This window comes from Pyrgilauda ruficollis, unplaced genomic scaffold (assembly GCF_017590135.1).
Source record: "Pyrgilauda ruficollis isolate IOZ18807 unplaced genomic scaffold, ASM1759013v1 scaffold20, whole genome shotgun sequence".
Classification (NCBI taxonomy): Eukaryota; Metazoa; Chordata; class Aves; order Passeriformes; family Passeridae; genus Pyrgilauda; species Pyrgilauda ruficollis.
This window is the reverse complement of record NW_024519207.1, coordinates 1,283,991-1,308,145: the sequence shown is the minus strand read 5'-3', so window position 1 is coordinate 1,308,145 and position 24,155 is coordinate 1,283,991. Positions and strand designations below refer to the sequence as shown.

The 24,155-nt window shown below is 42.4% G+C and overlaps 1 protein-coding gene across 1 annotated transcript in view; it reads left to right on the top strand.

Annotated features, from left to right (window-relative positions):
- The window catches only part of LHFPL6 (LHFPL tetraspan subfamily member 6), a 135,159-nt gene extending 111,223 nt beyond the window's left edge, over window positions 1-23,936 (top strand). Inside the window, exons 3-4 of the mRNA XM_041467093.1 lie at window positions 11,027-11,125; window positions 23,399-23,936. Of these exons, the coding sequence (XP_041323027.1) occupies window positions 11,027-11,125; window positions 23,399-23,517 (218 nt within the window). The 3' untranslated portion in view covers window positions 23,518-23,936. The remainder of the gene's footprint in view (window positions 1-11,026; window positions 11,126-23,398) is intronic.
- Window positions 23,937-24,155: the final 219 nt, after the last annotated feature.

Genomic DNA, 24,155 nt, shown 5'->3' with positions numbered 1-24,155 from the left:
TGAATCTTACTGTCCCCCTTACTGAAAACAAAGTAGCTGAGAATGGGGTAATAGTTGGTTTTAGTTTAATTGAGGAAGCCATACGAACAATCGATTTCACATGGAGTCTATTATTGCTTAGATTTAGCTCCATTTCCTTTGATTTCCCACTGTAATTCAGCACAAAGGCAAACAGCACTGAATGCACCTTTGTTCATGCATAGATTAATTCATGTGCTTAGCTGCTTGCTCTGCAAGTAGCCTTGTGAATGTAAAGGGTATTTAAAAAGCTGCTAAAAAATGCTGCAGCTACAGCAGCAAACAGTAAATGAAACTGACCTCTTCTCCACCAGCTCCCCTGTATTTTACAGCACTTTGCTGGCTGAGCATTATCCATCAGCAGTGGATACACTGTACAGATAGAGATGCAGTTGATGGCTGCAGGCCTGTGTATCAACTATGCTGCTGGTGTGAACATTTTTGCAGAGTAGAAAACTTAAACCTGTGAAGCACCAGTGAGAAAAGCATAAAATGAAAAGTGATTCTCAGCTGTGCTTGGTGACTGCCACTGACTTTTACAGCATTATTTATCTTACTCTATTTCCTATCTAGAGAAGTGATTTCCAAACTCATTTCATTTGAGGGGTCTTAGAGACTATCCAGTAGAAATGCGGAGCCATTCAGTTTTTACTGCAGGTATAGATTTCCTAGTAGTATGTATGAACTTCCTTGGAAAGTACCCTGTGGTTTGCCAGAGGGCCTGCAGAGGTGTGTGCTGAAAATATGACTTTAAAGTCTTGAGTATAGCTGAAGTTTTACTGAGATGTGCAGTGGTTGATCTTCTATTAACCCATGGACAGCTCAAGTGAAATAAAATCAATCAAAAAAACCCCAACTTTTAAACACGTTAAAAGCCTGGTATGCAGTACTCCCCCACTGGATACAGGCTTTGCATCCATTCCAGTTTCCCTGTGGCTTTGGGAAAAGTGAAGGAACTGGCTGGACATGTTTTGTTTCTTTATTCATCATCGACAAAGAATTGCTTTTTAATAAATTAGTGAACTAATAGACATGAAAAAGCAATTATTTCGTTTAATCCATGACTGAATATTTCCAAAAGCAGCAGAATCACTGGAGTAGTGCTCAAGAGAGAGAGTGTTGCAGACTTAGTCCTTAATCTAAATGGATTCTCTTGAAAAGATATGGGGATGCCTGTCCATTTATCCATTTTTGTGCTTAGGCACCTTCACTGATGCAGGATATATCTCCTTCATTCCCTCCTTACAGTCTTTCATGAGATCAGTTCACATACTGGGAACTGATGGGAAATCCTTTTTCAGAGCTTCTGAAAAGTTCTGTCTAGTTTTGGCCAGTCTCTGTTTGCTATTGAAATTCATATTAATGAAAAGGAGTATGCCTTATCTACTATGACTACATGGAGAGTTATGCATTTTGGGAAGTTAGTTATTAAACTACCTTTTATTAATTACAGTAGGCACCCTTGTGTTTCTAATGGAATGATTTCTATTTAAATACATTATGCCATATGCCATATGCTGATCTAGACTCTTTGAACTGTCAAGCATTTGATTCTGAGTCACAAAACGACGGGGTGAGCACACAGATGGGTTGTCACAAAGAAGTCTGATGGCATGTGATAAGGCTCAGGCTTTTTTTTTTTTTTTTTTTTTTGCCATAAAGCTTATAATGTACAAGCATTGATCATGGCTTGCCAAACAGAAATGAGCTGACAGTTAAACTCCAGAGTGTTTTCTGGAGCTCTTCAAGCGTTTCAGTTCCACTCTGCAGACTCACTCTGCCTTTAACTGGACCATGTCACATCCTTTTCAGAACAATTGGTGTCAATCATTTTATTGTGTGACAGACTGGGAGAAATGACACAGAGACTTGCCAAAGCTAGTTCTGATTGGTAGCAATTGAGGCAGACCAAGGCCATTTTGAAGCAGCAACTTTTTCAATACAAATTGTTTTCTTTTAAAGTACACTCAGGAGAAACACAGTTTTTCCTTCAATCTTTTCCTTAGTCCTTAAAATTCAGGTAATTTTCAATAAAGGAAGAGAATTGATGACAGGAATTGAGATATTTGCATCTTCAGGGCAGAATAAGGGCAAAAGGATAGAAGATAAAGGATAAAGAAAAGTGTAAGTAACTTTGGTCTGGGTTCATACACTTTTTAAAGGTGTTTACAGCACAGCTATTTTCCCTTGAGGTAGGTTTCTAAGCTCACATTAAGATCAATAGATATCCAGGGTGGAACTCATTAGGCTAAATCTAGATGCCTTGCACTGTTAGAGATACCCTAGGGTCTGCAAAATCTTTGTGTGGGCTGGCAGGTATGACAGAGGACTTAGGGGAGCCTTGCACTGCTCTGGAGAGGCAGCTAAAGGAGCAAGATACTGGACAGCAATTAAATTGGCAGAAGGTGACATATTTGGGTGGCTAAATCCCACTCTGGGTGTGTACTGCCAGTGGAGCACAATTCAAGTCACTGACCTACAAGTGCCTAGTGACATATGAGATGCCTTTGGCTATTCCACCTCCAACAGCTAATCCAGATGCACTGGCTTTCCCTGCTGCCTCTTTGTCATGTCTACCAGTCCCATGTGAATGTCTTTGCTGTCTTAAGAGTTATGTGAGCTTAGATGTGTCCTAGTCACAGACCTATGTTTATGCATTCTTTAGGATGAGAAAAAATATCTTCTAGACTCCCCTGATTGTACTGACAAAGATCTCAACTCAATTGCCACTGCAGAGGCATCTGCACAGGTTTGATGTGCCCTGTGTCACCTGAGGCACCTAGAAAGGAAGCATCTCTGGGTGGGAAAATTTCCCTCTCTGAGCCTGAAGCACCTCTGTAGTAATGAGCACACCACCTTTGATCAAATGAAAAACAAAGTGAAATGATGTTTCACCTGCCAGAAAACTCCCATCTGCACCCTCCATTGCCCCATGCTCTGTCATGGTGAAAGTGAGGGCTGTGACTCTCCCATGACACAGCACTTTGCTGGCTGGATGCTGTCACATATTTGTAATACCTTTTTTAGGTTTCCTCTGCCACTGGCCCCACTTTCCAAGAGCTCCAGTAGGCAGGTGGCATTTCCTCACTGTGCCTGTTTGCTGGGGCTGGGAGCCAAGCAGGTGCCAGGCAGTGCATGCTCACGGAGTGGAGTAACCCAAAGTAACACAAAAAGTCTCAGGAAAGGTATGGGGCTTGACAGTCAGAAAAAGGGGGGCTAAGTCAAATGGTGTGAATTAAAACCTGGAGCTCAGAACCAGAAGAGAAAGGGTGGTGGGATTTTGCCCTTGGCAGAAAACCCTATTTCCATCACTTTCAAGATTAAGCAGTGTTATTGGAGGCAAGATCTGCAAGCTGAAGGTTGTAGCATTTTATTCCTTCTGGTTTGTGCTGTTCTTATGCTTCATTTTGCTTTGTGTGTTAAGAGTCCCTCTAATGTCCTGCTGCAGAAAGGCTGTGTCAGAAACATCTTGACCTTGAGTGAAACCCTGAACTAACTTGCTGTCTCCCATGTCATGACCCTTGAAGGAGGAATGGGAGGAAATTTGGTGCACCATAGAATTATTTCTCTGTTTGTACTCCCACTGCCTGGACACTGGGATGAGGGATTCCCTTACTGAATTCATTCATATTTGTGAATTCACAGGCTTGTACCCTCTCTCAAATGAGGCACATTAAGCTCAGGCTCAATAAAGAGCCAGTCAAATGTCCTATGTTTAGTGATTACTAATTGAAGATAGAACTTTTGCCCAAAGTGTTGATCTTGTGTTTAATCCTAATAAAAGCCCATTTCAGCTCCATGTCTGGGTTTCCTGAGGGACAGATACTAACAGAAATGGAAGGGATTGGTGCGATAACGTTTCTCTAACAGAAAAACAACAGAGAGACCAAAGAACAAAGTGATGGTGCTGAGAGAAGGTAGAAGTGTAACCCTAAAGAAGGGCGTTGTGGGTGAAACGCTGGGAGGGGCCAGTATAAAGACACTGTCCCTCACTGACTGCATTGAGGCTGGACTCCCCTGGGCATGGGAGCCAGGCTGCCTGCAGCTGGCACAGCCTTGCTCCCTTCTTTCTTCTCTTCGGTCCTGCTGTTCTGCCCAGGCTCTGGAGTTTGTCGTAATCTGTTCTGACCCTCTTCTATCACTTCATTGCTGCTTGGTATCAGCTCCCGGAGGGTTCTTTGAACAGGGACTTCAGAAGCTGTGTCTACTGGAGTATTACACATACCAGTTTTTAACCAGTTCTTCTTTAAGCAGATTGTTGGCTAAGGTATGTCTGAAAGCAACAGACAACTTCACATGCCAGCTCCATTTTACTTTCACACTCTGGAGTCCCATTTGTAGGAGGTAAATGCTTTAAAATCATCACAGCAAGGTGAGTTTTTAAATCACAAGAAACAAAGTCCATGCTGCATCTAAAAATTGATTTTGTTTTGCTTGTCGAGATTACTGTACCTTCAAGTAACAGATGGGAATGTGAAAACTTTCTATCATCCTTGAACATTCAGGCTGGCTAATAGAGAAAAAATGCGAAAGGAAGAATCATCATTAAAATGGTCTTGAAAGCGATGACTTCCAAATTATTGTCTGTCAGCTTCTCCATATGGCCTGAATATCTGTCAGATGAGCAGTATACATTAGAAATTTCTTACAAAACAACAAAAAAAAGACAAGTTTTCTTTTTGGTCAGATCTGAAAATAAAAGGAGAGAAAGTAGATAACGGGGGAAAGAAAAGAGGAAGATAGTTTGAAGTAGATATTTCTCACTAAAAAGTGACTGTACAAAAAGAAACCTTCAGTTCTGGTTTTATTTTTCTTTGCAGTACATATATCAAGTCTGGCCCATTCCTTTTATTTTTCTAAGTGAAAATACAAATTGGATTTTTACAGTGACAAGGCCCACTGAAGGGCTCCTTCCTTCTTCAGAGGCTTCCCAGGGTCCCTGTTGCAGTAGTGCAGACCCCTCTAACTGCTGGGCAAGGAGGCCTTTATGGTGCCCAGCAGCCTCTTTCCTGCATTCATTGGGTATAACTGTCTGGAGCTGAGGATATACAAAAAATGAATGCATGTAAAAAGGTCTTAACAAGCCCATAATCAAGGAAAGCCACCAAGGGTTCAGTTACCATTTTAAAGTGCATTTTGTAACAGCAAGACTCTGAGTCCAAAGCTAAGTGCCTCATTCAGTGCCATCACCACCTCTCTTTATTCATCAAACTGATGGCTTTCATCATCAGACTTAGCTGAATCATGTGCCTAGATTCACCCTAAGCAAGGGAGAAGGAAGGATAATATGGAAGGTTTGGCTTTATTTAACAGACTTTTGGGGGATGCAATCATCAATGGACTAACAAAATAACCAAGAATGAGCCATTTAGCTATCGGGGAACACTGTGCCCTCAACAAGTGAGAGGAAGAGCTGTAAAACAGGACTTTCAGCTATGAATGGGCAGGACAGTTACAATTAATTTATGATCTGATGTCTGCATGGATTGTTTAAGGCACATCAGGTCCTTGAGTGGAGGCTCCCATTGAAGCCACAGCAGCAATCTGAGAACAGCCCACCGCAGGGATTTGCAAGTTTTCTTTGTTGTACACTGGCTTTTGCTGATAGGTCTTGGTGTTTATGAGTGCAGTCATTTTGCCCACAGCAAAATCTGGATAATGTCTCTTGGTTTGTTAATCCTTCTCTATTTATTGTTCAAGACTTGCTCATATCTGGGATATTCTTGAAGATATTAACAGTGCTTAATATTTTACCTCTTAGAGTAAGCTGTTTGCTGCATGCCACAAATCATTTCTTTATCACTTCAAAGATGAGACCTAGATTTGTGCCAAGCCACTAATGTAATTACTGTCCCTTCCCTGCTGCATCCACCATATGCAGAACCTGTTATATGTAATTATTTTCAATCACAAACACCACTCCAGACAGACAAGATCATCTTTCAAGTGCTAAGTGTTACTAAAATATGATCATGCATTATACTCACAGCAAGAGTGACAGGGAAGGCAGTCTGGAAGGGACAAGGATTACTCTGGATTGTTTAATATTAAGACATCCACTGTCTGACCCCCTGGTTTGCAGTTTTACAACCTGTAGGTCTGGGCAGCTCCTCACTTAGCCATGTAGGCTGGTTTTAGATTGCTTTTTGAAGGGATCCATCATTCTGCATGGACCATGCAAAGAGCCTAGGGGCTGTCTGGGACCCTCTTAAATGCTGAAGCCAAGGTCTTAATTCCAGCTTTGGATTGCCAAGGCTGGTTGTGCTCAGTCAGCCCTGCATGTCTCTCCCCATGCCTTGCTAGCACGTTGAGCCAGACGCAGCATTCACAATAGCAGTGTTTCACAGAGTAGGGCAAGGAGCCTGTTTCATTCCCAAATATGGAACCTCTCCAGAAAAGCTGGTCTGTGACAGTGCCAACACCTCCACTGGTACATTGTACATCATCTAAAAAAAGCTGCCAAGTGCCACCAGCACCTCCACTTGCTGATTCACCCCATCCCACTGACTGGGTCCCTCACACCTCGAGGCTGCAGCCCCTTTTGTGAAGGTGCCATTTAGGGATCTGCACATTTCCCTCCCCTTTCAATTTCTTTTCATGACTGTAGTGGATAATGGAAGATGACAGAGGGTGATAATTACAGCAGATTGTTGGTTTTGGTTTTCTTCCTTTTAAAAAAAATGTTATAGGCATCCTAAGCATTTTAAGCAGCTGTAAAGATGGGTGTGGTATCCTGGGTAGCATAGCTGGCTAAATGCAATAACTGTAGAGCAGGCCAGAGAGTGACTTTTGAGCTAAACTAGTAACTGCTCTTTACTGAAGCTGCAAAATTAGCTAAATGATTTCCACGGGGTTTGCAGCCCTTGGATTCAACTCGGATCTTTCACTGAATGTTGCAGCTGTTCAGCAGGATCTACATCCTCTGTGATTAAATAAATTGGCTGTGAGCGTGTATGAATTATTAGTGGTAATGGTATGCAGCCTTTTTGCTTTTGCAGGATCTGATCCACACAGTTGCCTACAAACAGGGATGTGTTGATTAGAAGGGAAGGAAGGGACTGAGGGGCTTTTGTCCAAGTCTATTAAGACCACGGGCTTTGAGGCACACTCCACACTTTCAATGCATAAAATAAGGGAGCCCAAATGCCAGTTGTCAACTGCAGTGCCCATGCAGACCAAGGCAGCATCAGCCCTGTTGAAGTCCTGTGGAATCCTGCTGAAAGCAATGGGACATGACACACACATGCTCACAGATATAAATATACCTCAGGGCATAAAGCAAAGCTTGTGAAACTTTTTCTTGCTGACTAGCCGGCTCTAGATCTTTGTGGAAATCTTATGCTGATGGCAAATCCCTAAGCCTGGCCTGAACCTTGCCTGCAAGAAGTACTGGAGGACACAAGTGTTTTGTCAAGACACAAATCCACAGCAGGTGCATATGCACCACAAAAGGGAACTGTCTGAAGGTCAGTCAAACCGGCTGAAAACCAGAGATATCAAGGACCTGTCAGAGCAACAGCTTCAAGTCTTGTGACCAGTGGGTACCTGGGACCAAAAAAAAAAAAAAAAAAAAAAAATTATATAAGCCTTTTTTGCCAGACGGAAACTCCTGGCACTCTGTTGGTTTCTGAAAGGTGCTCACCCAAAGAAGTGTGTGAGCTTGCCCATGGCTTTATACCTTGTCCTTTGCACATAAGCATGCTTATGTATAAAGCACCACTCATGCTTTGGGATCATGTGGCAGCACCAGCAATAGGCAGAAGTTTCCCATTTGATCTCATCATCCCAGGCAGTGCAGGCTGTGGGAGGAAAAGAAGCTGCACTGCTTGCTGACTGGTACTTCACAAGTGAAACGCAGTGCTGATAAAGCCCCTACCCAGCTGGAGAGCCAGCTGTCACTGGGATAAGAAGGCTTTCTGACATAGTTTTCCCTTATTTGGTTTATCTCTTAATAGGAGGCACAGCTAATGGTGAGGCTCAGTGGTGGCTGCGGTGGGCTGGTTGTTAGACAGTGTTGGAATGGCTTTAAGGGCCACCATCCATGTGTAAGTTCCTTTGGGGCAATTCAACATTACATATATTGCATTGCTAAGGAATTTTTGACTGAACCCCAGAATTTATTTTCTCTGAAACTGGGCTTTGGACTTACAGATATGAGTGTACAGAAATGGAAAAAGAGAGGGCTGAATAGGGAAGGAGATAAATTGCCAAGGTTTGTGATCACTGATCCACTGTAGAATCAGAGGCAGAAAGAGTGAACAGGTACTCATGTTTGGAAAAGGATGAGATGTGTTTGGAGAGTGGAAGTGGAAAGTGCAGTGAGCAATACTCGTGGGAAAAAAAAAACAAACAACAACCTGTTGCTGCAACAAAACCTAAAGAGAGCTGAAAACAAACAGTCTGTGAATGCAATGGGCGCTAGACACTCTTGCCACCTGAGGAGAATAATTGGCAAGGGCTGAGTAAGAGCTTGTTCTGGGTTTAGAGGAGCAGCATTTTTATGCTAATAGTCCTTTCACTTGCCTGCAGTGCTGCTGTTGTGCTCTCCTGGAAGAACTGGGCAGAAGGCTTTCCCAGGACCTGTTTGTGGGGAAGGGCTGGCCGCAGTTTAATCTGGTCCAAGGCAGTCGAGTGCAAGCCTGCGGTCCCTCCAATCCCCTGCACACATCTCTCTGCCCTCGAGGTCCCCCAGACAGTCTGTTCAAGTGCACAAGTTGGTTGCAAACAGCCCAGCCTGGGCAGTTCACTTTGGGCAGAGCTGCTCCTGAGCTGTGGCTGGGCTGGCACTGGGCACCACGAGCAGTGTGGGAAGGGGTCAGAACCACAGCAGGACTGGCTGAGGCTGCCACAGTCTACTGGTCTGTGAAGCTGACTCCTGACTCTGGCATCTAGGGTGATCGTCCTCCCTTCCCCAGCCATTCTCATAATCAGTGGTGATGTTCCTCCTTGCCTTATGGAGTCCTGCCCCTTCCTAGCACACCACCCATGATGTCTGTGCTTCACAACACCTTTTTTGCTTTAACAGTTCAAGAGACAATCAGCAGGGGCTTTTTTGAGAGTCTTAAGCTGTCTTTAGCAAAAGTAGACTCAGTTTTGGCCTAAATTCTCTTGTCTGAGAAACATCCTTTCTGAGAATTTAATTAGAAGTGATTCTCATTTACATGGATTCTACCAGCTGCCCTTAGCTCTATGGCCCTAGGGGAAAAAAAAAATAAATGATACTGTGAAAGATATTAGTGAGGACATTAGAAGCAACCATACCCAGATCACGCAAAGTTCTGAAAATACCTAGCATTCACATGTCCTAATTGCTTTTCTCCTGTCACAGCTGTTGGGTGAATGCTCCATCTGAGAGTGGGCTGCCTCAGGGGTTTCTTTTTCATTATGCGATGTATATATGGAGACAGGAGCAGGCAATGACTGCTCAATAAGGGAAGGAAGTAGGCTTAAGCAGCAAGAAGAAAATTGAACTTAGTGGAGGAAGATCCAGGAAGCTAATATTTGGCTTAAACAGGGGCAGGCATGCTTGGAGGAGCAGCAGAGAAGCAACTGAGCTGTTTTGCTAACAGCCAAGATGTTAAGAGCATTAAACATATTTTGAAGAAAGATGAGATACCACTTCTGGACTTCAGGGCCTTGTTCAGTTGTGTCTTTTAGCAAATCAAGATCATAATAAAATGATTTCCATATCTTACAGGAACATCAGCAATATGAGAAGCTTAGGAATCTTGAGAACTGAAACAGGAGAAAGGAATGGCAAGTTCCAGGCCCTGAGCCCTCATCCCTCTCAGGACTCCTGTTAGACTGGTGTGATGTCCACTGTGATTCTGTCACAACACCCAGGGCTTTTCTGCCCTGGGAGCACGGCAGCAGAAGTGCTTTGCCATGGAGCACTGCTCCTTATTGTCAGGAGAGGAGGAGTAAGATTATGTGAGGTCAAGAGGTATGCCCAAAGGCAGCAAGTGACAGCTGTAGGGCTTGAAACCTTGTGCTCAACCGAGCAGGTAAAAGGCACCCCTGCAAACCTTGGGTTTGCTTGGCTTTACAGCCTGTGAAGTGTCAGGTGCTCCTGGCCCATTATCTACACAGTGCTTTGTTTCCAATCTCATAAATAAGATCTGACGCAAAGGAGGCAACATTTAAATGTTGTAACGTACATTGAAATGTTCTCTCTAGGCTGTCTGTGTAAAATGCTTTGCCAGCTACATCGGCCTTTTGGCAGCTGCTGCAGTGACAGCTGAGAATGCAATATGATAAAAATGCCACTTCTGCAAAACAGTCATGGTGCATGGGCACATCGCTGATTCCCTGTGATGGCTTGTGAAGGGACAGGATTTGCCAAAACACGTCTGTTTGGGGCAGCATGAGGGCTGGAGAAAGCAAAGCATCTTGTGAATGTTAAACCAAGTATGATAACATATAAATGACTCAAGACCTCAGTTGCTTCCACTGAATGAATCAGAAAAACTTTGTGGAGTGTGTACCTGTGGTATGCATTGATCAAGTGGTATGAAACCATTACTGCCCTGCTTTTGAAAGAGTGAAAAACAAAGCAAAATGGCAACGGGTTAGCACAACTGTCAGTTTTCCTGATGGAACCTAGATGGACCCTGATTGATTGTTGTTTTAATTAATCAGAAGCAATCAGCTTGTAAATGCTGGCATTAACACACTTCTATTAAACCACATGTTGTTTATTCCAAACTGCATATTAAGCCATTCTGAAGAGTAGAAGAGGAGTCTAAAAGCTCTCAGATAAAAGCTTCAGAAGCTCAGCATGGCTTCTGATGCTGAACTGCTCAGACTGGCTCCATCCCGCAGACCACCTCTAAAACACTGCAGCAGAAGGCAGCAGTCCAAATGGTTTTCATCTTGTCTTAGAAGAAGAGACTTCTTTCTCTCTGGGATTCCCAAATTGCAGTTTGACACTTTGATTCCCAAGTGGCAGCCTGTGTTTAAGCTAATGGCAATTGCTTGTATAAACTTTTATTTCCTTTTCTCTCCATAGGTTTGTTGATCGGCTCTGGTTGTGCCCTCTATCCTCTTGGCTGGGACAGTGAAGAAGTCAGACAAACCTGTGGTAACCTTTCCAACCAGTTTGAATTGGGTGAGTCATCACCAGAGCATCTCAGCCACATTAGACTCTTCTATGTATTGGCCATAAAAGCAAACGAGGATTTTAAAAGCACAGGCTTGGGGAAGCAACCTACCAGTGTGTGGTAGGCTAATCATATTGAATAATTCTGGAACGGTGCTGAGGCAGGGGATTTCAGATGGATCTCTGGAAATATTTTCCAGAAGAACATTATAAAAGAAAATGTATGTATATATGTATATATGTATCCATATATTAAGAAATAAATCAGATTTAATGGTCTTGCAATATGGGAGCTAACACTCCTGGAGGTCTTGACAGGGTAGACAGAGGCATCCCATCACAGCTCAGGTCAAGGTAATTCTCCATGAGTGCAATTGGCTGTCTTTGAATTCTGGGATGTTTATGGCCTTCTAGCACAAGCCTAGAGTGTATTTGTATGTTACTCACATCCTAGGGAAGCTGGCAAATAGTACTTGCACCCTCTGTTTGCCTTCTCCCAAACAAGCTACTTGTCTTACTGCTGCTGACTGCACTGCACCTGGAATGAGAACCAGGGGTGCAGCCACACCGGGCTCACACCTGTGCTTTCTCTGCAGGGGCTCTAGAAAACAAGGGAACAGCAGAGACCTAAGGATTAAGCAATGTGCAGGATCAGGATCTGATGTTTAAATGCATGTTGAATGAATTTTTTAGCTGGAAGGATCAATGCAATTGCTAATCCCTTGTCTATAAGGTCCCTGTGCCGCTTGAGGAAGAGGGGGATCTGCAATCCTCCTGAAGGAGTAGGAGAGACTGAGCACCTTGACTCCCGACAGACTTGAGAGATTCTGCTCTTAAACATACAGAACTCCCCATTTCCAGCTCTGGCAAGCTGAACCTTAGTTAAGCATAGAAATTCTGTACATAGGTGTGCGTGCAGGACTTGTGAAGGGCCTGACAGTAATCCCAGTGTAAGGAATAGTAGATAAAAATGGTCTAATGGGTTAAAAACAAGCCTGCTGCATCATCTCTTGATTTTACACTGATGTTCCTGTCAGATTTCAGGATAAGAAGATTTGTTTCCATCTCAGAGGTATTTCTTGTCAAGGTGTGCAATAGAATTGAGGTTGACAGTTTAAAAATTAATGCTTTGGGAGAGATGCTCCAGGCCACTTCCCCTGTAGAATTCCTGTGGTGTTTTGAGTGCATTTGATCTGGTAGGGGACCAGAAATTCTCATAACCAGTATTAGCACCTATCACTACAGTGCAGTCACCTATGGTGTTGCTCAGGGGATGTGTAATGTACTCTAGAAGCTTTACCTTGTTATTCTGAACTCTAATATCCTTCTGTGCTGTTGATATTAAATTTGCTCCTCAGCAAAGTATAAAAAGTTCCTGCAAATTTTTTATTCACCTAATAATAGAAAGATTTAAACACAGAGGAGAAAGAACAATAAGAACAGAAATGTGTAGTTAACTACCAGAAAAAAAAAAATGTTCCAGAACTTAGATTCCCTGCTCCGTGGCAAGATGTGTCAAAGGATGTAGTAGAAAGACCAGGAAAAACTCTGTGGTAACTGTTGCAGAGCAGATTCAGGTTCATCCCTGCCCATGGCCAATCCTCTGTGGAAGCCTGAAGTAGTTCCTGGCCAGCCCATTGAGCAGTGCACCCTTTGAAAGGCCAGCTTGCACCTCACTGGTGCATGCTGGTTCCTGCTCTTCCATGCCAAGTATGTGAGCAGCTCTGCTTCTGGGGCTCCAGCTTGTGTCCCGTGTTTGTTCCCAGGTGCAGAAGGGTGTTACCTTCCAGGTTATTTCTCTGCAGAGTCACAGAAGGTGGGTGTTGTGACAGTGTGAGCTCTTCAAAGCACTTGGGCAGTTACAAGCAGTTACCCCTAAACACTGTCATGTCCACAGTCAGAGCAGTCTCCAAGACCACCTTCACTGTCTCAGTCTTGACTCGAGTCAGATACTTGCAAAAATTGAGTCACTCTGCCTTAAAAGTCAGTGAATAGACCAATGTGAAAAATGTCATCTGGCAGCTTTCCTTCCAGGTACGCATAAGGACCGTGAGAAGCCTTGCATTAACAGTGAAGTCTCTCTGTGTTTCCTGGAGCTGGAGCACACAGCCCCTGTGTGACACATGCCTAGACTTGACAGCAGGGCTGATCTCACTGATCTGCTGCAATCGTATGTCAACACATTAATTAACAGATCATAATGAGAGCTGAAATTTGCTGCAGTGATTTCTGCTAGGCAGCCCTGCCACTAAACATCTCCTTTCCACGTACATTGGCAGTGAACGTAAATGCTTGGCTATGATTTTTTTTTTTTTTTTTTACTTAATGTCAGTGTCTGTTTTATGGTGTGTTATCAAAACCATCTGTAAAGAAGAGGTACTGTCCGAGGGCCATTTAATAATCACGCTGCTAGTCTTTCATAAATACCTCTTGGTTGGTGATAACCCCAGCCCTCTAGGTCTCTTCTGAATCATCAGGGACTGGCATACTCATTATAGCCTACAGGCCAAAAATGATGTTTCAAAGACTTAATCTTACTAAGTCTCAAGACAAATTTAAGTAATTATTACTTTCATTTGAATATTTAATTTGATTAAGCTGCAATGATATGCTTTCTGTTCCTGAGCCTATGAAATGGGTTGTCTGAAGAACCACACTGCATTCAAAATTTGCTTTCAGAAAATCTGAGCTTCTGTGAGCTCTGCACTGATTTGCTAATGGGAGAAAACATGATGATGGGAGTGCTGGTCCTGCACCCCCTGCTGCTGTGGGTGCCAGTGAGGATGACACAGAGAGGATAATTCAGCTTGTGGTTGCTCTCAAAGGAGATGTGTTCACAGGAATGCTGATCAGCAGACAGCGTTCAGCCTCCTCTTCCAGGATGGCAGAGCAAGTGCTGCAGCCTGGGCTACAGGGAACACGTGTGTGCAGTTGGGAGAGGGTCAAAGCTCAACAGGTTCGACCACAGAGCCAGCAAATGTGGGGGTTCAGCACTGATGCTTGTTCTGGACTTAGAAAAAGTAAGGAGGAAAAATGGTTGAGGTTGAAGGTAGAAAATGAAAGCCAGGAGCTGCAATCTATATTGGAGGAGGATGAAGAAGAACAAGAGGCAGGTACAGATGAGGGACTGCAAGAACTCTCTTGAGAAGCAGCTGAATTGCGCATTGTGATATGTAATGTCAACAAGAAATATACTAGAATAAATAATTAAATGAAAACTTTTGCTTAATGAAAACATGACAAACTCCTGCCCCCATAACATGCTCATAACTAGAGAGAATAAATAAATAGCAATGCTAAGAACCCAGAAAAGAAAAGGCTAATCTTTAGTGGGTGTGCCAGATAAGAAATGCCATGTCTTCAGGCACTCTGAAAAGGCATTAGACTAATAGGCACTGCAAATAGTGCTGAGATGGCCCATATTGTGAAGAGGGGACCCCTCCCTCCACCCCTGCCAAACACACACATTTCTGTGTAGATTCCAAAGTAGTATTTTAAAAGGCTGCAGGAAAAATAACTATGCCTCTAATTTAAGTGGATTTGAGTATTCTTTTCCAGAAAACCTGAGCTGACAGTGTGAAATATCCAGCAGTTTACTGCTCTCTTTAAAAACTGATATTTATTTGGTTTTTATTAAGTGAACTATGTCCAAAGGATTCACTTAAACATTTATGTATTTAATTGGGCTATTTTTTTTCAATCAAATAAAAGTGGTTGTATAGCTCCATCTCTGACAAAGAGGAGTTATTCCTCAAATGAAGATACCCTGCCAAGGAAGACTCCATTTGTTGGTTAAATTACATTCAATAGATGAGCTGTTTTGCAAAGGGGGATGGGGAATAACCTCCATAAATAGACAACATAAACACCTCCATAAAGAGGCTGTCGTACCTGTAGAGGGGCTTGCTCCCTGCTCTTCTCTAGAAGTATGGCTTTGCCTTCACAAAAAGAAGCCTACTGATAGATTATGCCTTTGAAAAATGACATCTTGCAAATCTTGTTGAGAGGTCAGAGCCATGATAGGTCTGTGCTGTGCTGCTCCGCTTGTAGTTCCCAGCTTCCCAGCAGTCAGCATGACCTCTACGAAGGTCTTGGAGCCCCTCTCCCTATTGCAGCATCCCATCTGGATCACAGATCACACATGGAGCACATTTCTCACTGAAACACTAGATTATGAACAGGACAAATCTTCTACCACACTTTTAGGTCATTAACTCCTAGAAATAGGGCAATACAAATAAATGAGGGCAAGAAAAAAAAAGAAATATTTATGTTTTAAACCAGCACAGTTGCTTGCTCATTGACCGAGTCAAAGTCTGTACTCTAATATGGAAACAGGGTAATAGTGCCTGAGGTGGAGACTGGAGTAGGAAATGAGTACTGCTCAGAGGGAGTGCCTTTCACTGAGGATGGATCAAAAGCATCTTCATCTGTTGTCACCATGCAAACTGTTACTGCTATGTTGCATTATTCACACCCTGGACTTGCCTGTGGGCCCATTCAGGGCAGCAGTAACGTGGCACAGCAGGATGGAGCTGCTGACTGAAGGGTGTAAAAGTGAGTCAGATCTACTCACTTTTATGAGTACCCAGAAATCCCTGGGTCTGCAAAAGGAATTAGCAGGCAGTTTCCCAAAAGTAACCGTCATTATGGCATATCATATAGCACACATTCAATTTTGCTGAGCTAGAGGCACTAATACCATTTTGTTTTCATTTCTAAATGTAATACACAAGAAAAACAGATGGAAAAGGAGTGTTTTATCAGGAAATTCATTAAAGTGAGGGACTCTGCATTAAGCTGAGTATGCACAAAAGTGAAGACTGCACTAGACATTTGCAAAATCTTCCACATTCTATATATTTAAGCTGTGTGAAGAAACTTCTGAACTTGCGTGCGTCTTTTAAAGGGGCAGTGTGAGTGTACATGTGTGAACACACTTGTATTGGTTTCAAAAGTCTAAATATCAATGTGAGATTTCATTTTTGTCCATTGACTTCCCTGGATGTACGTGTGGAAACTGTTCAGTTTTACATGCTGATTTCTGTTGTGATGGGTGCAGAGGCAGCCACGTTCCACAGAAGGTCCCAGAGAGGTCAGGGCATGCTCAATTTAACTCACAAAATCGAGCCTCAGCTGGCATCTGGAGAAACAGCACTACAAGACCAATACCCAAGAGCCCAAACAGCAAAATATTTATCCAGAGTAAGATTCATTTATTGAAACATAGATGATTCATGTCATCACCAGCCACCAGCTGCCACTTCCCAGCCACCAGATGTATGAAGTGATACTAGGTACTTATTAGCCAGGGAGAGTGAAGACACAAAATTTAAGATAAAAATTTTTTAATGGAACTTTTTTGAACTACTTGGCAGATATTATTTCTTTCTTTGACAAAATACAGTAGCTCTATCTCTTCCTTCAGGGTCAGAGACATCCTTGGCCTGGGGGTCCAGCTGCAGCAGCAACCAAAGGAGATAGCTCCAAACACACACATTTGCTTGCCATCTGTGGCATCCCATCTGTCTGTGGACTGCTGTGAAAGGGCACACCTGGCCAAAGCCGCTGTCTAGAGAGAAACTTAAAAGCCTGGCTCCCATCCTGAACTAAACAAGCAGCTGGATTGGCCTCAAAAGCTCTCAGGAACTTCTCTTGTGATGGATATTTTTTTCAAAAAATCATTATTATTAAGGTTCCCCTTTGCCACTTTTAGAGGGCTTGAAATATCTTAAAGAAAACCATTGACTTCATAACTACTTTTGCTGTGGAAATGTTAGAGTAAATGATCTTTAAAGCACTTTCCAAGCAAACAGTGAAGTTACTAAAACAGCATAAAAAGAAAGCAGAAGGCAGTGTGGATGTAAAAAAGGCTTTGTCAACTATTTAATTTGTCTTAGGTGGCATCATTTCAGCATCTGGCTGAGTGTTGACATTGAGTGCCAAAGAATCAAAAAAAGGATTTAGAAGGGAGGACAATTTGTTAGAATCCTATTAAAGACAAAACATTCAAAGGTGTTTTTCTATAAGCAATCTATCTGAAAAAAGGCATTTTTCTTGTTTGCAGATCCTCTGCAAACAGCATGGAGATTTCACACATTCATTTTTTGACTGGGGCTGAGCACAACCTTTACAAGCATACTTGAGCTGCAGCTGCTGAGTTCTTAGATAAATGACTGAGTAAACTACCTGCTAGTAAAGGAAGTATTCCATCAAGAAACATTTCCTCTTTAGTGCTACCCAAAGAGCTTCCATTCTTAAATCTTTGTAAGCTTTTGGTGACTGTATCAAGGTCCACTATATTCTGTCTAACATGAGGAGAAACTGTTTGCAAGAGCATGTAGTGACAGGTCAAGGGGGAATGGCTTCAAACTGAAACAGTAGTTTTAGATGTTTGGAAGAAATTCTTTACTGGTGAGGAACAGGTTGCCCAGAGAAGCTGTGGATGCCCCATCCCTGGCAGTGTTCAAGGCCAGGTTGGATGGTCTGAGCAACCTGGTTGAGTGGAAGGTGTCCCTACCCACGACAAAGGGGGTGGAATGATCTTTAAGGTCCCTTCCAGCCCTGTCCATTCTATCATTCTATGATAAGGCACCAACCTTTGTTGCCAGAATTAGACATGGTCATGCAAGAAACTTCTGCAGTCAGTAGACATAAGCAGCAGCATCCAGAAAGGGACTCAGATCACCTGGAGCAACTATTTGGTACACTTTATTATTAAAAAAGTGCAACTGGATTGGTTGTTTGGAATCTCTTCCCAGTTAAAAGGGAGAAAAATAGGAGCTACCAGAGCAGAGTTCATCTGCTGCACTTTACATGTTTACTATAAGAGGAAATACAACACAAGTGACTTTTCTTCTTCACTGTCTCTGAAAGGAGTCTGGGATACTCAGCATTGTGTGTGTTCAAAGAGAGGGGAAATTGATTTCACTTCTGCAGTAGGTGAGCTTTCTTCTGACTTCTTGCAGGAGGATGAGAGAACTCCTCATTAGCAGCACATAAGCTATCTGCTCCTGGGAATTTGAGCATTGTGATTGACATTGGGTATTGGTTTCTCCTTCACTGGTCCATGATAAATGCACACCTACAGCAAATTTGAGATTTGATTTAAAAAAATTATGTGATCCTTTAAAGAAAGGAGGATTTGATCATATATATATATATATGTCTATATTCAGCAAGACTAAAGAATTTAAATTTGGAATTTTTTCCTCACTATTTTACCCTTCAGAACTTTACAAAATTTTATGCATTTAGTTACAGACCAATTCTAAGTAACCAAAATAGCTTGAAAAAAATATACATGCATTAAAAAAGTCAAATATTTTTAAAAAAGATAAATCTATTGAGAAGGTCGTATCTGCAAAAGAAAAAGTAATCAGCTCCACTGAATTCATTATTTTGTATCAGGCTGTTTGCTGGGCTCAGTTTTACCTTATATAGTGTTCTTTCTTTGTTTCACATAACTACTTTAATTCTTTCTGGATGCATTCCAAGTTTCAAATTATTTTCCTGATTTTGCAGCTGATTTCACATGACAGTTTTTCATTGTTACTGTGTCAAGAAAAAGATCTTCAGCTATTTAATTTATCTTGGCTTTGTTTCAAAATAGGTTTAACTTCTTATTAATTAGCTGATTATCTTTTACATTCATTTATGTCTTTCACATTTCCAAATCCCAGTATATACCTTAGCATCACGCTTTTTTCTTTTTTAATTTTTTCTGACTACTTTTCCAACACCCTGATTGATTATGTGAATTTACATTCTCTATAGTACTGTACTCTCATGTGAATCTGTTAATTAGAATTCCTGCACAACTTCTTGGAAGTAGGAATTATAGGTTTTATTTTTGAAGGTATGTAATTTGTTCTCTACAGTCTGGCTAATTCTGAAACCTTTTTTCCTTCAACTTGGAAAATAGGCTGTACTTAAGGTTAATTGATTAGAGTTTGCCAAATACTCCAGACTGCTAGTCCAGGATAGTCTTAAAATTAACAGCAAAAAAGGTACAAATATTTAAGATTCTAAATCTTGCAATTAACAGGTTTGCATCCAAGACACTTTGATATTCAGGATATTTTTTCATAAGTGGCAATTATTGGTTATTTTAGATGAAACCATATGTTATTTCCAAGACCTTGATAACTATATGTGATAATTATTTATAAGATATCATGAATAGAAATCCTGGTAAAATTATGTTCTGGCAACTGGATCCTGGCACAGCTCCATGGTAGATCAAGTATCTATGTATTTTCTGTTGCCAAATTTTACTCACTCCCAAATTTGTCTTAATCTTTATTTGCCTGTATATTCAAGCAGAGCAGGGAAGAAAGGGGATGCATATCCTGCCCTTGAGGATCACATTAGAAATCAGGAAAAGACATGGAATTGCTTTTTTAGTAAGCCCATTCATCACTGCAAAACTACCTTTCCACATTTACTGATTTCTTTTAGTTTAGTAAATGCTGTCTTATGTTCCATGGGACTCTTTTCTGTAAATTTTCTTTTCATAGTGTCCTTGCTCTCCATAATTTTTGTCCTCTGTCCTCAGAGACCATGATTTTTCTCAATCCTCTTAAGAAAGAGTGGAATGTTTCCAGTCTTTCATTCCTTTATTTGCTTGGAAAATGGCCATCTATGCCTATAGCTGCAAGCTCCATAATTCTGTTACTTCAGTGCTCATCCTGACACTCTCTTGCTGCCAATCCCAGTAAAACAAAGGTGAAAACAAAGTTCTTAATGGCTGGCTACAAACTTATTGGAGCCAACTTGGACAGTCCTGCTTCACAGAACAACCAAGAGCTCCAATTATTTATGTTCTCTTAAAAAAATATTAAAAAAAACCAAAAAACAACTAGAATTAACAAAGTGCTGAAGCGCTGAAGCCACAGCTTCTCCCTAATACTGACCTGTCAGGTGAAGACTGATTTGTTAAAACAACACCAGTTCTGTGCAGAGAAGCAAGCTGCTGTGATGCTTGTCATCTCTATCAGCTAGAAGAGCACTTCAGCTGCTGGGAATTTACTTTGCACAAACTCCGATCTAGCCCATCTTAGGAGCAAGAACATGTGCACATTGTTGCTTGCACCTCCACACCCTCAATGGATGGGGACTCCTCTGCCTATATATATATATATGTGCGTATTCCAATGTATCTTTCAGAGAAACAACAAAACTTTTGTGCCTTTTTGTGTGTGTGAAAATTGACATGCTTTCAACAACTCTTTAATTCTATCAAGTATTTAGGTAGAGATGCTTCTCATTTTAGAACTTTGACATAAAAAAAAAAAGGGAAACTGCAGTACTTGATATCTAATCTTTTATATGACAGGCTCCATGAAGGCAAACTGCTCTATTTGATGGTTGAATTTAAGCCCCAGTTCTGCAAATCTCTTCAACATTTGCTTACCACTGAAACATGACTAGTCCTGCTGGTCTCAGTGCAGTAATAGTTTCTCAACTCTGCTTTTTATAAAGCTTTCTGTTCCTTTTAAAATGAGTGTTTTATATCAATGTGAAGCAGAAGTCATTTTACGATTTAAACTGCAACTAAATTACCCAATTATTGATAACCAACAATCTTTCTTCAGGATGCAGTAGATTAAAATAGGCCAAAATGAGAACACCAAAACAGAAACAATAACTCAAAAATGTTTTCCCCCTTGTGTAATATAGGGTTATAAAATACCTGTCATTGTTTCATTTTGACACATGGCTATGCAATGTAGGCATTCATTGCAATGGGTACCTTTGAGATGGATTATCTCTGGTCCTTTATCTATCCTTAACTAAACTTGCAATGAGAAGTATAGCTAAGTCCTGTACCCTCAGACACCTGCCCTGCTGCAGGCTCTTTTTCAGCACAACAGCTTGAAATTCTGTTCTGCTCAGCATCATCCAAGTACGGATCAAGCTGTTCTTTCCAAGGCCTCCCATTGCTCTTGACATGGGCTGGAAATAATGGCCAGGTTTATTGCTGTGTTATTATTGCTCTAAGGTCAAGCTCCCAGCTCTTTCATCCATTCTCCTGCTCTCCCATTCTTTCATTTGTTCATCTTGACCCAACTCACACTTGTGAACTACATTGCATTTGTTAGATCAAGAGGCTGCCTGCCTGTTGTGCCTCAGAACATTAAGCAGGGCAGTGGTCCTTTGGGTCCTTTCCTTGGGGAATGGATCATGGTCTGGAGAAATAAATGTTATTCTCTTCAGCCAAGAGTGAATGTGTGTGTTGTATCTGTTGAATACATCTCTGGCACTGATTTAACAATTCTTTCTTCTTAATATGTACACACATACTCCCTCCCACTGCCGAGGTACAAAAGCTGAAATCAAACCATATAAAAAGGTCAAATTTACTTCATTCTGTCCTGCTTAGGTTATACCTTTGGGCAGTGCCACCAGGTGAATCTTCAAGCTCTTTTTAAAATAGTATTTTGACATTTTCTCTACCTGGAAACATCATGATGAGAAAAATTTACTTTTTCAAGCTGCAGCTACACTTCTCTAGTACTTTTTTGGAATATTTCACAATTTAAAAAGACCTATCAGATGAAGTCCATCTCATCATGAGAAATGCTGTAGCACACCCTACTCTGGATAAACATGATAATTTTCAAAGCAATCCAGTGATTTTAAACATCTGGTATAAGTCTGTTTTTAAAATTCCCAGCAGGAGCTAAGGACAGGGTGTGTACACAGCCAAAGCAATTGGTGGCCCAGAGACAGGTATCTCCTTGGACTGTGAGTGATTGGGCAAGTGTCAGCATCAGGGGCATTGCCAGGCACTTGACAGCTCTCCAGGGTTTCTGATGGCCTTTTCTTCAGGAAGTCAGACTCTCTGTGCAGTCTTTTGTAAGGAAGGCAAGAATGGTGCTATCTACAGGGCACAACTAGATGGCAAAACCAAGTAAATCTCTCTGTCTGCTCCAGCACATTAAGGAGAGAGGCTAGTGTGCTCAAGCCAGGGCCACAAGTCCTCAAGTCCTCTTGGTCACATCAGGATCTTTGTTTCACTGGACATTTTGAAAATAAAATTTTGTGAGGGTTACAAAGAATAAAAAAAATTAAACAAGTATTATGCTTCCTGCTGTGGTGTCAGCTCGAGATCTCCAAAGTGACCAGGAGCATAAGTGTTGCTTCCCACTAATGTCTCCTTAAAAAGCCTGCCAGACAATATCCTGCAGTGGTGGTGCTGTCTGACTTGAGGCGTGCGAATGCCTTGGACATGTTAAGATGAACAGACATTTTGTGTTTCTTGTGCCTGAGGCAGGATTAGCTGAGTTGATAATTGCCTGGACCTCAAACCTGGCCCTTGGGGATGCCATTGGGACAGAATACCAGCATAACACCTATTTCTAGATGCAAACTCCGCTGATACCTTCTGTTCTCTGAAGGGAAGAATGGTTTCTACTGCTTTTGGGAAGGTTGGGAAAGAAGTGTTGCATTGCTGCTTGTGTCTTACTGAGAGCACTCACTGCTCAAAGCAGGGTGATATCACCTGAGGTGTCCACAACACAGAAAAAACCTCAGTGCTAACAAATCCCAAGCACCCAAAAAAGACAAAGATAATGCAGCCCAAGTGAAAATAGCTTTTGAGATGGGTTGAAATCCTGAGGAGTAGTAGCAGCTATCTCCTTGCTTTTGGAGATCTCTAAAGAGGCTTCCTCCCTGCTGCAGCTGCTATTTTCCTGATATCCTCCCCTACTGCAGGCACAGTGCCTGAAAGGGAAGTAATCACTTTATGGTCCACTATGGGATTCCCCAGCACCATTTACTGTTGATGAGTTTGATAAAGATACTGAGGTCTTTAAATTATTGAAAGCCATATTGTGACGCTCATTGACAGAAGATCAGTGACAGAAGATCAGTGAATTTTTTCAGTTGTGACCTCAGGTGGGGGATAGGGAAATTTGTCTATTTTTTTATTTCTGGTCTTTGTGCTTCCATTCCCCCAGCAGCCCCCATACAGGTGATCCCCTTATGCTGTGCTCCTTTGGGGATGGTCAGGGTCGATGCCTGTGTGAGGGGATGTGAGCAGGTCCCCATGCCCTGGGTTATGGTCACCCAGCAGTTCTCAGCCGCATCCAGCTTCCAACTCCCCCACTGCAGTGGCAAAGCCTGAATTATGCCCTGCATTCCCTGTCAGAGGTGGGCATACAAATGGGCTGAAATCTTGGAAAAGTGTTTTCCTGGGCAGGCAGAAGGGGAGGGTGGTGGCAGCGGCGTTTTTCCCCCCTTGTAACGCTGACCCTTGTCCCGGTGTTTGCCTTGCAGGGACCTGCCACATCGGCTGGGCCTACTACTGCACGGGCGGGGGCGCGGCGGCCGCCATGCTGGTGTGCACCTGGCTCGCCTGCTTCTCGGGCAAGAAGCAGAAGCAATACCCCTACTGAGCCGGCCCCGGGCAAGGGCCCTGCCAGGCTCGCCCAGGTCTGCTGGACAACAACCACGGACAAGGAATTTTCAAGTGCTTTCTCTCAGGAGCAGGACGGCGGGCGGCCCCAGGGTGGCAGGGAGGTGAAGAGTGGTGCAAAGCCACCCGGCCGGGCTGGGCAGGGACTGGCTCTCTCACCCGAGCCTGCTCAGGGTCTGCTCCACAAAAATATAAGCAAGGAAAACTCTGCTTTGGCAAATGGTGAAATTCTGCATGCACCAATTACAGGACAGCCTGGTGAGGGGTGGCAGCGCCCACGTGCTGGGGTAGCGCCTGGCAGCCCCTCAGTGCGGCGCTCCCAAAAGCACACACGCACGCACAGATGTTGACCATGGCACAAAACAAGTAGGGGGGAAACTTTTTTTTGGTGCGATTCTTTTTTAATCTATACATTAAAACTTAATAAAAAGGACCAATAAGCCACTTTATCAGTATTTTGTATAATCTCTACACATTTTTCTTCCCCAAACATTTATCCACTGCTTATTCAGCCCTATGTAACTTTTATTAAGACTCTGTGTTTTCAGCATTATTACAAAATGCAACATAATTACTTGGCATATGTACCCTTACTATAGTACCTTTTATGAAATGCAG